This window comes from Pinus tabuliformis, chromosome J (genome assembly GCF_031772625.1).
Source record: "Pinus tabuliformis cultivar Carrire ecotype Pingquan chromosome J, CPIR1, whole genome shotgun sequence".
NCBI lineage: Eukaryota > Viridiplantae > Streptophyta > Pinopsida > Pinales > Pinaceae > Pinus > Pinus tabuliformis.
This window is the reverse complement of record NC_142295.1, coordinates 911,703,127-911,719,418: the sequence shown is the minus strand read 5'-3', so window position 1 is coordinate 911,719,418 and position 16,292 is coordinate 911,703,127. Positions and strand designations below refer to the sequence as shown.

The following is a 16,292-nucleotide window of genomic DNA, read 5'->3' as shown; positions in this document are numbered from 1 at the left end:
TTATCAGATGAGTACAAGATCCCTATGTTTAATTATGTTGGTTACACCTGTAGATTACATGCTTGCGACATGTTTGACGAAATGCCTGTCATGGCTAGTAGGGATCTGATTAATGTCTTGTTTAACTTATTGCTTTTGCATCATTGTTTCCTTGTTCTTTTACTGCTCCTAAGTTATCATTCCATTCTCGGCAGTGACCTAGGCCCTAGGCCTGGAAAAGTGGCTCGAATCTCGGGGATGCTGACATAACATTGGTAAATTGGGTCTCTAAATACTGACAGGCAAGCCTGTGAGAGCGACTTTGGGTTTCTGGACACTGTCATGCCTATAGCATGAGAGCGACTGAGGCTTAAGATGTCCAGAACATCAGTGGGACCCAGGGACAGGATGTTTGAGTGGTTGACATGTCTCCTAAGGGTTCTGTTGCTGATGTGGATAGGTTGGTTGATGTGTTCCGTCGATTCCACTTCTTTAAGGTCACATAGGAGGTCAAATCCAATCATAGTAGCCTCTAGTCGCATGTTTATCACGGTTGGTTGGTTACTTGGGTAGATATGTGAGGAGGGTGTTACAGAAGAGTGGAGGGAAACAATAGAATATAAAATCAGCTGAGACAAGAAAACATGGGGGGTGCTCTATTAAAGCCACTCATTCAAGAAACGAAAGCATTGCAACACAAGACATATAGAGATCAAAAGGGCTGAAAAAATCATGGAGGCATGTATGGGCAGTGTAATTATAATGCTCATAGCATGCTAATTGCAGACTTGAGAGGAAGACGTCAAAGCATAACCATACTTAAGCTTGGATGTCTCTCTGCCACCTTCTGGCATTAACAACCTGTTTGGGGGGGGGTTGCATGCCACGTCCCCTCCAATTACTGCTGGGTGGGACAGCCGACATTGCCGACTCCCATGCATCTCGTCTCTTCCCATCCCATATGGGGAGTGAATACGGTTAACTTCACTATACATTAGAGATGTGAAACTTACATACAATATAAATAATATTATAAAGAGGCAACATAAATTCATCTTAAATATTAATCTATCAAGTGCCAAGAGGGATGGAAACTCATTAAGGTGCAAAACTTTCTTTAAATTTTATACTCAAAAAAAATTTACATCTTAAAAGATTTGATCCCTTTCAATATTTTATTTAAAAAAAATTAAAATATTGATAAAACTAAATCTATCCACTAATTAACTTACTTACCCAAAAAAATTTCTATCACTTAATTAATTCACTTATCCAAAATAAAAAATCTATCCCCTAACTAAGTCTCTTATCCAAAAATATATATACGTATATATATAAAATTAAAAATAAAATAAAAATAAAATTAAAAACATACGTATAAACTCTTATCCCTTCACCCCTATGAAATAGCCTTGAACTTGACAATCCACCTACCCTTAAAGGGCCGCCAAATACCATTTCAAAAACACGAGATAAACCCTTGAATAAGTTTGAAGCTCCGAGGAGGCCTCCTACAAACACGAGCATTGATTCTTTGCAAACATTATTTTTTGCAATAGACTTTGCTAGGAAATTATAGCATACTAGTCTACGCCAAACGTTAGGCTAATGTCACGCAATTGAACATTTACCAACGGGAGTTACTCACACCATATGGTGACTAGGGGAGTTAAAGTCGAGAAAGAAGTGGGGCGAGGAGAAAAGAAAAAAAAGCCGTTCAAAGGGGATATTTGTTTGAGAAAAAAACATATAATTTATTTATTTATATATATTTTTGACATATTCCCCCTACGCTACCTTGGCCTCGTATTAAAGTTAATATTTTGGTTTTGAGTAAAGGGCGCCAGCGACAGGACAAGCAAACACAGCATTAAAAATTACAGACAGGGCCGAGCTATTCTCAGGTCGCAGAGAGCCAGGAGGCGAGCTAAGGAAACACGGGAACGCAAAGCGACAGAGGGACTAAAAGGATTGGATTCGGCCTTTAGCTTGTCAGAGCTGCTTTTTCGCTGTAGAGGAATGCCTGGATTGTGTATTTTGGCCATGGTTTAGGGTTTATGCTGTGTTCGAGGGTTTGAGGCCAGGTGAAGGATTTCGACCTCCGAAGCAAACATTAAAAGGATTCCGACAGCAGGTACCCTGCGATTTTGGCTGGCCGGAAACTCTTAAAAGAACACCATGGCGGAAAAGCTTCTGGACCTTTCACAGCCCATTGACGTCCCCCTTCTTGATGCTACTGTTGCGGCTTTCTACGGCACGGGATCTAAAGAAGAGGTGAGCTTTAATCGCGGGCTTGTGAAATAAACTTTTAATGCATGTGTGGTGTTATCAATTTCTGGCTATTTTTTTATTATATGCCTGGTTTGGGCTTCAGTTGCTCGTCTAATGCCGTGTAAATCGTCATTTGCTCGCACATTGTTACCGCCGTGTGCATCTGAATGGGTTTTAAGGTGTATTTTGAGTCCCTGGAAGTCAACATGTGGGGATATTCTAAAACCCTAATGTGGGTTTTTGTTATTAAACATTTAGTTGCGAGTTCATTTCGCACGGTGCAATTCTCAGTACTATGAGTAGGAAGGTGTAGCGTAGTCACTGCCAGTAGGCCGTTATTTCTTCCCCAGCCGTCTTTTCTGCAATACGCGGAGCTGATGAAGCTGGAAAAACTGTTATGGACGCCTATTCTCTAGTATCATAATTCTTGCTTGCACACATTTTAATGCGATACACTGTAAACCGCTGAAGAACGGTTAGATGTTAAAAAGCCAAAGCCTGGCCTTTGTTGATAAAAAAATATAAGCATGCTCATTTAATTTCACGTGGGCGTTGTCAAATGTTTGATATTGATTAGAGTCAAGCTTCATATTCGAACTGCATGAACAAAATGGTTTTGTTTTTTGCGTTTGTCCGTGGAGACTTTTGACATCATACCAATCGTGGACTATATCATGACATAATCGATATACTTGAACAGACCCCTTTCTCTTAGGTTAACTTACATGGTTGAGGAACTAAACTTTTGAGACACAGAAGAGTGGTTAATGGCAGATTGTGTGGTTAGGGATACCTTTTGATATTGAAAAATGTCAAGTCAAATTCCAAGGAGGAAGGCATTAAAAATCAATTTGTACAAATATGTTTTGAGAGCCTTTAGAAACATTGACACATAAACATTTCAGAACCATATTAAATTTGAAACAAATATATTCCCAATACACGGGAAATGCGTTGCCTCCTTGTATGTAGTGGTGCTTTTGTGGCATAATTGACATATTCAATAGTTGATTTTTCCAAGCTTACTTTGGATATGTTTGTATTTAAGAAACAGTATCGATGTTTCAACATACACATTTGTTGTTTGTGCTAGACTTCGTGGCGGTGTAGGCTGAATCCACAGTGAACTCATGGATTATTCATTGTAAAAATGTTGTTCTTCATTGACAATTTACATCAAGGTTTTGAAATTAGCTAATTGCAGGGGAAGGGATAAGTGTCTTTGAAATCTTTGCTGGTCAACTCTATACCATATATGTCAAGAAACCAAGAAATTTATATCCTATTGGGATAAGTGTATTTGAAATCTGTGCCGGTGACACTCTATAACATATATGTCAAGAAGCCAAGAAATTTATATCCTATTGGCTTACATAATTCTGAAGAAGTCAACTAGTCACACTAGCTATAACATATATATCAAGTAATCAAGAAATTTATCTCTCAGTGCGTTATCTGTTAGTAACCTCTTAAAAGGTTACAGTACTGCCTCATCTTAAAATTGGCTGCAGGTGCATCATTTTCTGATTCAAAGAAAGAAGGGCTGCATGTTGCGGGATTTTTTTTTCCATTACTCTGTAATTTGGGGAACTATAATTCTAGAACATTGAGTGCCTTTACACATTCTTTAGAGTCTTACATGCATATATTTAATTGTTGCATTATTGTGATAATTATTGGCAGCATCACGAGATTTTCAACACGGTGATAATATTGCCTTTATGTATCACGATTCATGATATTGGCATTATTCTACAATATTTTGCTGATATTTTCAGATTTTTACTGATTATATTTTATTATTATTATTTTATTTTCCAAATTTAGCTTATATTTCTGATATTTTCCTTGATATACTGTGGATAAGTTATTTTTTGGGCTTTCTTTGACTTGGTGCATCCCTTGGCTCATTTCAACTTTCATTACATGTGAGCAATGTTATTGGAACCAGAACTGGCTGAGGGTTGGACCAGAATTATGCCAGAACAGGCTGGAAAACTTGGTTGAAGAGCTGGTAACAACTAGTTGATGAGGATTGGACAAGGTCTGCTCTGGGATGGAACAGGACTGAAATTTGGTTTGGGATGTAATCAGCCAATTGGTCTTGTTCCATGGGGAGTGAACTAGTCTGGATGGGTTGGTTCTGGTCTGGTCTGTCTGTTCTGATAACATTGCGTGTGAGTACCTTTTTCTTGGACCTTGCATAATTGATCTCTAATAATACCATCGTTTACTTGGTTATGTGATTCTCTTTCAACTCATTGTTGCATAAAACTTTAGGTGCCTTCAGTAATCGTTTTCATCATTTTAAGTTGACCATTTTTTTAGGACAAACTATTGTTGTTACTGAGCCTAGTACATATATTTTAAGATACCTAATGTTGGTTTTACTTAACGAATTTACCATGAATTTTTATAAAATTTATGTTGATATTGGTGTATGGTTGTACATGTTTTTTTTTTTTTTCTTTCTGAAAAAAGCTGTAATTTCATAAAGATAACAAAATTACATATACATGTGCTTATGGCATGCTGAGATATAAGCATAAACAGTCACTGAGTCCATCATATCTCTCTGACAACAGCAAGAGATACCATCTGAACAAAAAATAAATTATAGCTTTCAGCTTCATCGAGACTATATATCAAAATACAGATTCATACATACTCCAGATATTACATATCACATAGCTGTAAAAAACTTGACAAAACTGGGGAAAAACTATCATTCTTGAGTTGTTGCTGAATCATCCACCTGTAGCCCTTCAATGAAGGTTCTGTGTGATAGAAGCTTGTGGAGGTGCTGTCTACCTGTTGACTGATTTTCCAGACTCCCAGAGCCTGTGAAGAACCTGCTTGAGAGAGAGAGTCTTCCTCCCTGTAAATATGGCGACAAATAATCTGATTAAAACGTTGTTTAAGCAAAAGAGCCTCCTCAAGGATGGGGAACAGTGTGTGAATGTAACAGCACTGCAAATCATTAAACCAATTGATAATGACCATAGGATTACCAAAGATCTGCAGTTATAGAATTTCCTTTCAATGGCAAATAGAAGGTAAGACGGTATGTGTTAGATGACATCTCAAAGAGTTTTGTTGCAGCTGCTCTAATGGTCCATCTATCTTGTTTATGATATTATCCTGAATTATTATGTTATCCCATCAGTTTTTATAGCCAATCTTTTCTTCTTTTCTTCTTGTAATGATCATGTTTTATCTTGGTCCCCCACATTGAATTCATTGATGAAGCAACATCCCTAGTTATGTTTTCTATGAATTCTGTATAGAGTTTGAAGTCCCAGGAACATGTGAAATCGATAGTTCATGAAGACAAGTTTCCTAGGACAGGTTAAAAACTTTTAGGAGCATGTGCAAGATAAAATGTTTGGACTCTTGGAGCAATGGTTAGACAAACTTTTAGCACTATCAGAAACCCTCTGTGCTAGTTGTGGTTTTGCATTTGCCATCCTAATAAGTTACTCTAATTTGTTTGTAAATGGATATCAAATTTGATTTTAGAATTGATGTGGCAGTGTAGGTCCATTGACTGAGCAAACAAGAAGTGTAATTTGATCATGACTGATGCTGGAGTCAGTTAACATTTAATATCACATTGGGTTTTAGGATCTTGGGCAAGATAACATGTTCGGAGCGATGCTTAGATACATTTTTAGTACTTGATATTGGATTTGTTTTTAAAATTGATGTGGCAGTGTAGGTCCATTGACTGAGGAAGCAAAATTGTAATTTGATGATGATTGATACCTGAGTCAGTTGATACTGAATATCACTTTGGGTTTTACTGGTGGCATATTGAATATGTTTATTGGTCTGACCTTGACATGATTCCCTTCAAAGCCTTTCTTCCAGTTTTCTCATTCTGGGTCTGAAGAGGTTGCCACGCCCATTGCTTCTGTATCCCTTCTCTGATTGGTGGAAGTCTGACTTGAGTCCTCAGATTTCCCTGAAGATACAGTGATAGTAACAGCAGCACATAACGAGGCTTGGTTGGTTGGATAGATTTGAATATTCTTCTAGAGTCTGAGGAACCAAAGTTCTCACATCGGCTCTCCTCCAGAACATAAACCTCCAACTTGAGCCCCAATGCATGAGATCTTTCTGCGACCTGCCAAAATCTCCCAATTGCCTAGCAAATTTCCATGCCAGACATGTTGGGCATTAACCTTAGAATGATATTCCAGATTTTATATGCAGTAAGATCAAACACAAAGGTATTGGAAGAAAATAGTAGATACAACTGTGCTTGGACATGATAAGTGAAGGGGGAGGTTGACAGCATTTAATCCCTCCTCTCTGATGCCTGCACGTGAAGTTAGAGGTGGAGGCTCCTCACTAAATCCTTTGGAGAACCCACACTGGGCTTAGGAACTTTATTTTTCATAAGATCCGTGTTCATGGGAGAGTGTGGGGTGAGATGGCTATCTTGTTTTGGTCTTTGATTGATATGTCTTCCTCTCATAGAGTGAGACCTATGTCTACTGTTTTGTCTGCTTTCATGTTGAGGTGCCTCTTTACCTTGAATGACAATGGTTGAATCCGTTAGGAGTGTTGCCTTTAGCCTGCTTTGATCCTTCACAGCACACAGAGCCCTTGGAAATCTGCAAGAGCCCCCACTCACTTAGTAGCTGTGGCGCCTAATCCTCCTGTTTCCATTACCTTTTGTCCTCCGGGATTAAGTAATATCCCTTCTGCGCATGCCTCCATTTTGTTTTGGAAATAAATATTATGGAAAGCACCTGGCATGGAATTTATTTTATTTGTGAGATCTAATTGCAGTATGATTCAGGTATTTTGAAGCACACTAAAGGGCACTGACCTGGGTATGCATAGTACTGTACTTAGTCCTCTTTGGTTATCTTGTTTTGGTCTCCAATTGATATTTGTTTTGATTACTTTTCGTCCTTTGGGATTAAATGAGATCCCCTCAATGCCTGCCTTCCTGTTGTTTTGGAAAGAAATGTTATGGAAAGCACCCGGCATGAAATTTGTTTTATTTGTGAGATCTAATTGCAGTATGATTCAGGAATTCTGAAGCATACTAAATTGCACTGACCTGGGAATGTATTGTACTGTACTTCTCTTTGGTGGGTTATTTGTGGTATGGGTTAGCAGTATGGTTTTTGATCCATGCTATTCTGATTCTTTCAATTGCCTATTCTGATTTTGATTCATCAATTTTGGGACACTTGTGTCTTTGGTGTGTAAATTTATACTTTGATGATCAAATATCACCATTATCACTATTGCTTCTGCTTCATTATAGTCATCTGTGTTATTTGTTTAATTGCTTGATGTAATTCTGAATTTGTTTTGTGGCTTCTAATTTTATAGCTTCATGGTCATCTCCTGCTCTTGTGCCTGTGGATTCTGTGTTCATATTTTGTGTCCTGCAAAAGCAGCAAGAAAATTTCAGATATGTACTTGTCTGTTCCAATTTTTTGCCCTCAGTGATGTCTGTAGCTTTTGTAGAGTTCAGATCCAGGGATATATCCTCCAATAACTTTCTACTTACAAAGTAACTTTGGGCAACATTCTAATAAACGGTGCCAAATTGGTGGAAACAAAAGGAGTATTTGCTGCTGGAATATCTAATTCAAAGTGTAAGTGAAGGACAGTATATGATACACCAACAGATAAATTCAATGTCCCATTGTTCATGTTCATTTTTGCATTTGGTGACAATGAAATTTGTATAAATTTGACTTTTTGAAATGGAATTTGTATTAGATTTGACTTTAAGATTACCCATATACAGAGAGGTCATCCATATTATTGTTGTTAGTCCCAGCTGTTGACTGATCATGAGCCAGGCTTGTCATCTGATGTTCTGTTAGTTCTGTGTCTTATGTGCGAGTGGTTGGTCCCTGGTAGTGGAATGTCTCAGCACCCACCTTATTGTTCCAGTTATGCCAGACGCAAATGGATTTTCAGTAATAACAGATCACTGACTGCTTCATGCCAGGTAGATACAAGAAGGTCATGGAGTGTAAAGACGTACACGTTAGCATTGTGCACCTACATAAAAACTTAGTTTATGATTTAATGATTTACTAGCAAACATCATTCTTATCTTAAAATGTCACATGATTGTATTTTTAGCAGAGCAAATATATATTATCTTATTTCAAGTTGGGAATTATGTGAATATATATGATATCTAATGGCTAGAAGATGTGGAACTATGACAAGATTATGAGTCAAGTTCTAGATGATTAGTCAAGTTCTCTTTATGCTTTACATTTGATGAGATGAATGATTTCTGTAGTATGCTACATGTAAACAGTCTGACAGCAACGACTCAAACTTGTGACAAATATTTCACAAATATGTGTGGATATTCAATCCATCCTTTTTGTTTGTTAATACTCTATAGTGTTATAGCTATGCTTTTATCCTTAAATTGTGAGATTTCAGATGGTGATTTATACTTATGGCTAAGGCACTGTGTTCCCTGAATGTAATCCTTGAAATTCAAAATTTAGCCTGAATTTAATCACGGTGTTTTGTTCTGACATTATTTGAGCATGAACATGAACCAGGTGACTTCTCTTATAGGTACAGTGATATGCGTATAATGTTATATGTGGTTGTCACTTGTGCAATTGGAGTAGGGAAATAAAGAAAACGAATGGTTCTTGCTTTTAATATCTTTTATATTGTCACGGTAGTCTGCCACTATATTTTACTGTCTGTGCTGTTATGCTGCAGAGAGCAGCAGCAGAGCGGATATTGCGGGATTTACAGGCTCATCCGGATACATGGCTGCAAGTTGTTAGCATTCTGCAGAACTCGCAGAATCTGAATACAAAGTTCTTTTCACTTCAGGTACTGTTGTGCTTTCTTCTTTTTAGCCACATATACACTTGCTGAAATTGATATCTCATCTTTGATGCAATGCTTTTAGACTTGATATCTCATCTTTTGATGCAATGCCAAGATGACTATATTGGATAACAATTGAAAATGCATAGGATTGTTGCTTTGAAGACTCTGTAAAACCTTTTCACATGGTTTCGAGGTGTACTGTCTATGGTTTTTAGCTTACACTAGTAAAACTTCTAGTTGTTAGTTTAAATTTCATTTTGTTTCTTGTGACTTTAGGTGATTGAAAGTATATATGGCTTTTAGTTACATTTGTAAAACTTCTAGTTGCTAGCTTAAGTTCATCTTGTTTCTTGTGACTTTAGGTGATTGAAGGTGTAATCAAATATCGATGGAATGCTTTGCCGGTTGAACAACGGGATGGGATAAAGAATTACATATCAGATCTCATTGTTCAGGTCAATCTAATGCACGTGTATTAAGTTATTTGGTAAACATTGATTATTGTTTTTATTCTACACATCTTGTTTAGGTTTGTATTTCATTTTTTTCCCATGGATATATTAACTTCTATATGTATTGTTATCCAGCTTTCAAGTAACGAAGCTTCTTTTCGCAGTGAGAGGCTTTATGTAAACAAGCTTAATGTAATCTTGGTTCAGGCAAGTAATAGAATCATCTTGACGTGTCTTTTGCTCCGCCTTTTTGTTTATGACTTCTCAAAGCTACACTCTACTCACTGAGGTTTTGTGTGCTTTGATCAATGTGTTATTTCCCATGTGTCTTATCTTCATTTGATTGCATCTTAAGGGAGTTAGGTGTATTCTAGAAAGGCAAAAATAAATATGGCATTGTGTATGGTTTATTTGGTTTGTTAGTTAAACCATTGTGCATGTTCGTTTGGTGTGTTTGCTTCTTAAATATTTATCCTTTGCACTTTTTATTTTTGTTTTGTAACTTTATTAGCTTGTCCATGCTCTATGAGAGGGTGTCAGTTTGTAACTTATTTATAGATATTGGCAACTTTTCTTCCTACGTTTTTAACATGTATCCCATTTTCCAGGGTGTAGGTGATTGAAAGGCTAATAGTATATTACTAGGATGCTTATTCTTTTCTTGATTAAATAGATAATGCTAAAACAGTGCTGCCAATTTTGTAGGTGTTGAAGCATGAATGGCCAAGTAGATGGCCTGGATTTATTCCTGATCTTGTTTCAGCTGCTAAGAGTAGTGAAACAATATGTGAAAATTGCATGGCTATTTTGAAGGTGATTTTAACAATACATCAAGAATCATGTTACTTCTTTCTCTTTGATTGTTGCCAATATTTACTTGAATTGGTTGTAAACTGCTTATGCTCAGCTCCTCAGTGAAGAAGTTTTTGACTTTTCTAGAGGTGAGATGACACAGCAGAAAATAAAAGAACTCAAGCAGTCCTTGAACAGGTAAAAGAATATGTTTTGTGTGCCTTTTTAATTGGGAGATAGTTATGGGTTTTATGTAAACTGACTTATATGTGTTTGGTGTTCTGCAGTGAGTTTCGGCTCATACATGAGTTATGTCTTTATGTATTGTCAATATCACAGCGTCCTGAACTTATAAGGGCGACTTTGGCCACACTGCATGCTTTTTTATCATGGATCCCTCTTGGTTATATTTTTGAGTCTCCTCTGGTTTGCACCTTATCCATTATGTCTCTATATTCTAGACTGTTTGATGTTATATATTATATATATTGGAAGCTAGCTGTATAGATTGATGCTTTCAATGAGTTGAAAACACACTTTTCTATTTCCTTGTATCTCAGTTTTCCCAATTTTGTGTAAGGTAACTAACCATATGTTTTATTTTTGTTACTGTGATTCTTACAGCTCGATACCCTACTAAATCTTTTCCCTGCGGCAGCCTATAGAAATTTGGCTCTGCAGTGCTTAACCGAGGCATTTCTCTCTGCTTAATATTTTTTATTATTTTAATTATTAGTGTATGAGTTTGTCTGTTTGCTTTCATGTCCATCAAATCTCATTTTTTTTTTTTATATTGCAGATGCATGCTTTCTTTGGGTTCATTTGTTTCATTTTCTCACTTATTAGTCATTGTTTGGCTCAGGTTGCAGCACTTAATTTTGGAGATTTTTATGATGCACAATTTGTTAAGCTTTATACTTTCTTTATGGCGCAGTTGCAGGTAATCTATTATAAATTAGGATGTGAAATAAGTATTTTAGTGCAGGGTTGCGAAGGATTTCCTGTATTGTAAAAGAATTGTCATTGTTAATATATTATTTTTCTTCACAATATTATATTTTTTTTTTCGATTTGCCTAAGCTTGTACTGATCATGATATGTATGGGGGTTAGAACATACTTCCACCAGGGACAAACATCCCAGAAGCCTATGCAAATGGCTCCACTGAAGAACAGGTAACTTTTTTTTGACATTAATAAATATTTGGTCCTTAATAGAAAATTATGTTTTTTGACAACAAAACATAAAACATGTTTTAAGAATCATCTTCTCTGAATTTAATTGGGGTGTTGCACAGTTATAGTTGGTTTTTTTGTAATTGTTATTAAGATGAAAACAACGCAGTAATCTATTTATCTGTTTCCTGTTTTATAGTCATTTATTCAAAACTTGGCACTCTTCTTCACCTCATTCTACAAGGTAAGGTTTTTATTACCTTTTATTTGTATTTTATAGCTTTCATCTGCACAGTTATGCTCTCTAAATTTTGATGGAACTATCTAGAAAATTTCAGTCATCTTTTGTTTGTTTTCTGATGCATGGCTGTGTTGACTTGAGAACAATTTGTAATATCATCTGAAAGACTGAAACTAATAGGTATACATCATGGTTCAAAGTAGTTTTAATTATCTCATTCCTCCTATTAACACTATTTGTAACTGTTAAAAAATGTTTGCTAGCATTTGTTGTGGAGAGAAAGAGAGTTTAATATTAAGTTGAGAGAGGTTCTGTGGCATTATAACACATTCATGCATGGCCTCAGGATGATGCTTGTTTTGAGTACACAGAATTGCACGTTGCCTATTGAAATAGTTTGCTTGATTATTGTTTCAAAGTTGCTAATTATCAGGCACCTATTTACTTATCAAGCTTGACTTTGATTGTTCCACTGCAGTCACACATTCGCGTACTGGAAACTACCCCTGAAAATCGGGCAGCACTTCTTATGGGTCTTCAGTACTTAATCAGTATTTCCTATGTTGATGATACTGAAGTTTTCAAGGTAGGTTTTCATTATGTTGTGTTTTCAAGGTAGGTAACAAAGATGTTTTCTGATTATTTTGGTTTTTGCCACAGGTTTGCCTGGATTATTGGAATACCTTGGTTTCTGAACTTTTTGAAGCACATCATTCTTCTGACAATCCTGCTGCTACTGCCAATGTTATGGGTCTCCAGGTAATGCATGCTTGTTGTAATTATCCTGTTATAATTCCTGTCTTTGTTTCTTATTTATCTCAAGACAAATCTAATTTGAAAAGATGATGTAGGATTGGAAAGCATCTTTTTCCCGTCAAGATTTTGATTTGAAAGGATCATGCAGTTTGTCCTTTGGATATGCAACCATGGTTGGGCATTGTGAATGTTAAAGATTGCCTGAGCTTGGATGATCATGGCAGAAATAAATATTCTGCTGTAGCCCTTTAAATTTCCAGATTTAATTTATTGATCTCAATCTACGGTAACAAACAGTTTTAACAGACCTGTTGGGTTTGGCCTGGTGTTGCGGGTCAAACCTGGCCTGCAGTTTGAAGGCCTTGGTGATTCAAACTTCAAAGCAATTTTGACTTTGCAGGAACTGTTTGAATAGTGAGTACGTGCTGGTGTCTGATGGGTTGTTAATGAGTTTGACTCATTGCCCAGTCAGGAAAACCTGCTTGCCTCTCTGTAAAGCCCCAAAAGTTATTTTTTAAACACAGTGTGAATTTTTTCAAATATTTTTGTGCTTGCCTATATTCACTAGCCAAGCAAACTTGACAACTTTGTGAGGCGAAGTTTGTTGGGTTTTTTTCAATGACCCAGTCAACTTCTTTGTTATATACGTCAAGCATTAACAGGACTTTTTAAAATGTTTTAATTTCTTTTCAATGACCTCTCATTGCTTAATATATAAATCGTATTAATGGTTTCCATGCACTAATAGTTGGTTCTTGTTCATCTCACACATGGTAAATACTTGTGATGAGATTCCTTAGCATGTTCTGGGTTAGAAAATTCTATATTAGCAAACTAGAGCTTTCAGTGATTGACCTCCTTAGTCAAAAGAAAGGAACATCAGAGGACACAGTATCTGATAAAGGGTTTAAAATAATCAGAGGACTGGTAGGTCTTTACCAAAGCATGAATACCATAACTTGATCTTATTTTGAACTTTCATTATAGCTGTCATGGGTTATAGTGTATTTGAATTGCAGTCTTAAAAAACTCTATTATGCAGATGTTGAATATTTGATCAAACTATATACAATTTTTATTTGGAAGAGTGTATTACTGCATTTTTGTTTTGCTGTACTTTATTATGGGTTCAGAATACACGTTTTATCTTTTAGATTGGGCCGTTGGTTCCAGACATCAATTTCTGTGCCGGATGGTGGTACTTACAGTGTCTAATAGATAATTTCTTGACTAATGGTTGTCTGATTATGTGCTCCTAAGTTTCAGGAACACGGTTATGGTTTGTCCACTTCTATTATGGTTCCAAGAAGTTTGCTTAGCATTATGAATTGTGATATTCTAAGAATAATAGTGGCTTATCAATTTCTTGTCCATGCAGATTCCATTACTTTCAGGCATGGTTGATGGGCTAGGTTCGCAGATTACACAACGAAGGCAGTTATATGCTGGACCAATGTCAAAACTGAGGATGCTGATGATTTGTCGTATGGCTAAACCAGAAGAGGTTCTGATTGTAGAAGATGAGAATGGAAATATTGTTAGAGAGACTATGAAAGATAATGATGTCCTTGTCCAATACAAGGTATGGACACCTTGTAATTTCGAAGAGCAATAATATGTACTTGATGTTTGTTGAATACAAATGACATATGCATTCACTAAAAGCCAAAATAGACCGTCTTGATGAGATGTGATACAATATTTACATTTATGTCCAATAAATGACCACAAATGGGAGAATGGGACTGCTAGTACAACATTATGGATTACAAAGTGGGAGTGCAAAGGCCGCTAGCTCCTTGATAAAAACAGATGTAATCTGTGCTAAATAAAACCGATAGCCCAAGATCAAGGAGCTAGCATGCCTTATTATCTAGTTCTGTGTTAAGTTTATAACTTTATACTGATTTCCTTCCTTGTTGGAATTTATATATACAGGTAATGAGGGAGACCTTAATTTACTTATCTCATCTTGATCATGAAGATACAGAACAACAGGTATGATTTAACAACATATTTAGCATTCATTCTTTTGTTTAAATCTTGTATGTGTTATGATCTTCTCCTTAATTAGGCTTTGTGTTTTTGGAAAAACTTACTAGAATTTTGGGATACCATTATGTTGTCTACCATAGCATTGGATGACTGACTGCGTGGACAATGTATTGGGATAAAAGAAACCTTATTATTGTTATTGGAAGAACAAAACAATATCATTGGTACATCAGCAGAAACAGATAAAATAAGAACTCAGATCCTTCCAGTCCTCCCAGGAAAACCCACTCCATTAAATGTTTCTCACTATATTTCCCAAAGGCATTATGGCTGGTTTTGATGACCACCAAGTCTTATGTTCAATCTGCTTGAGGATGATCCATCGTCAAAGCTTTCAATGAAGAGAAGGAGCATAGACCTTTTGATCATGAGAGACAACCAACTTTGATGAAAACTCTCAAGCACAAAATGTTAGCCACAAGGTGTTCATTCACTATAAGTTCATGTAGCTGGCAGCCACAATAAAAGCCTGATTGGGTTACTGATTTTATTTAAAGATGATAATGTCCATGTTATATGTTACTGGTTATCTGCTCAGAAGATGGATGTTTAATATAGTCTGGTCCTCTCGTGGCCTTGTATTTCAACGTGGTTGGGACACTTGTAAAGAATATGGAAAGACTTTTTTCTTGCATATAGGCAGAGAAGAAATGATTTACTATATATTTTTATTTACAATGTAATGAGGGGAATATAGAATCTGTTTGCATCACATGTTACAGTGATATAGAACTAGATAATGTTTATGCCTTCTGTTTTGTATGCTATATACAATATTTTACTTAGGTGTCATATAAAGCTAGATAATGTTTATGTCTTCTGTTTTGTATGCTGTATACAGCATGTTACTTAAGGTTGGTATTTGATAGTACATTTATGCTATATACGATATTTTACTTAAGTGTGATATAAAGCTAGATAATGTTTATGTCTTCTGTTTTGTATGCTGTATACAGCATGTTACTTAAGGTTGGTATTTGATAGTACATTTTGATTGTTGGTTGACACAGATGTTGAAAAAACTTAGTAAGCAACTTAATGGGGAAGATTGGACATGGAACAACTTGAACACACTCTGCTGGGCAATTGGCTCTATTTCAGGTTCTATGATGGAGGACCAGGTATGTTGTCTTCTGCATCTATTATTTATGGTCTTCTGTAGTTGTTTATTGGGTTTTTAATCACTATTCATATTAATTGACTGCATGCTTATTTCGCTCAGATGCTCTCTACAGCCCAGTACAGGGGAGATGTCTCGTAATGCTACATTTAAAAATAATAAAATAATACTTACATCAACAAATTAAAAATTAGTAATAACAAAAGAATATTTCAATATCAAGCATAAAAGAAATAGAGTTTCACCTTAATTATACATCAACTTTATACCTGGAGAGAAAATAATTGAAAGTAATTTTTTTCTATATTGTCTATAATTGCTTTCTACTTTTTAGTATCAGAGAGATTTGTAATTCCTTCATTACTCAATATTGAGTTGACACATTGGATCTAAAAATAATATTGATATTGAGAGATGAAGTAATTGATATTATAGTTTAGCGTAGAGGAGACGTAAACAAATATATATATATATATATATATATATATATATATATTAATAATGAAAATATATTAGTTATAAATAAAATATTTAAGTATACATATTATGTGACATAATTTTATATCTACTTTATATGTAGAGAGATTTTATATTCAATTTATATA

General features: G+C 35.7%; 1 protein-coding gene across 1 annotated transcript; it reads left to right on the top strand.

Moving 5' to 3' along the window:
• The first annotated feature begins 1,768 nt into the window (after nucleotides 1-1,768).
• LOC149229704 (protein EXPORTIN 1A-like) lies at nucleotides 1,769-15,748 on the top strand. The gene is made up of 16 exons (XM_089381110.1): nucleotides 1,769-2,253; nucleotides 8,980-9,096; nucleotides 9,459-9,551; nucleotides 9,684-9,755; nucleotides 10,254-10,361; nucleotides 10,456-10,538; nucleotides 10,628-10,766; nucleotides 10,965-11,033; nucleotides 11,203-11,280; nucleotides 11,453-11,515; nucleotides 11,715-11,759; nucleotides 12,235-12,342; nucleotides 12,417-12,515; nucleotides 13,891-14,094; nucleotides 14,451-14,510; nucleotides 15,578-15,748. Exons 1-16 carry the CDS (start codon nucleotides 2,158-2,160, stop codon nucleotides 15,746-15,748), a joined length of 1,605 nt encoding a protein of 534 aa, XP_089237236.1. The 5' UTR covers nucleotides 1,769-2,157.
• The last annotated feature ends 544 nt before the right edge of the window (nucleotides 15,749-16,292 follow it).

What these genes read in the sequence shown, in the direction of transcription:
- LOC149229704 (XM_089381110.1), top strand. Translation starts at nt 2,158, where the DNA reads ATGGCGGAAAAGCTTCTGGACCTTTCACAGCCCATTGACGTCCCCCTT. An exon ending in GCACGGGATCTAAAGAAGAG is followed by an intron (nt 2,254 to 8,979) that starts GTGAGCTTTAAT and finishes GTTATGCTGCAG; the next exon opens with AGAGCAGCAGCAGAGCGGAT. An exon ending in ATGTCCTTGTCCAATACAAG is followed by an intron (nt 14,095 to 14,450) that starts GTATGGACACCT and finishes TTATATATACAG; the next exon opens with GTAATGAGGGAGACCTTAAT.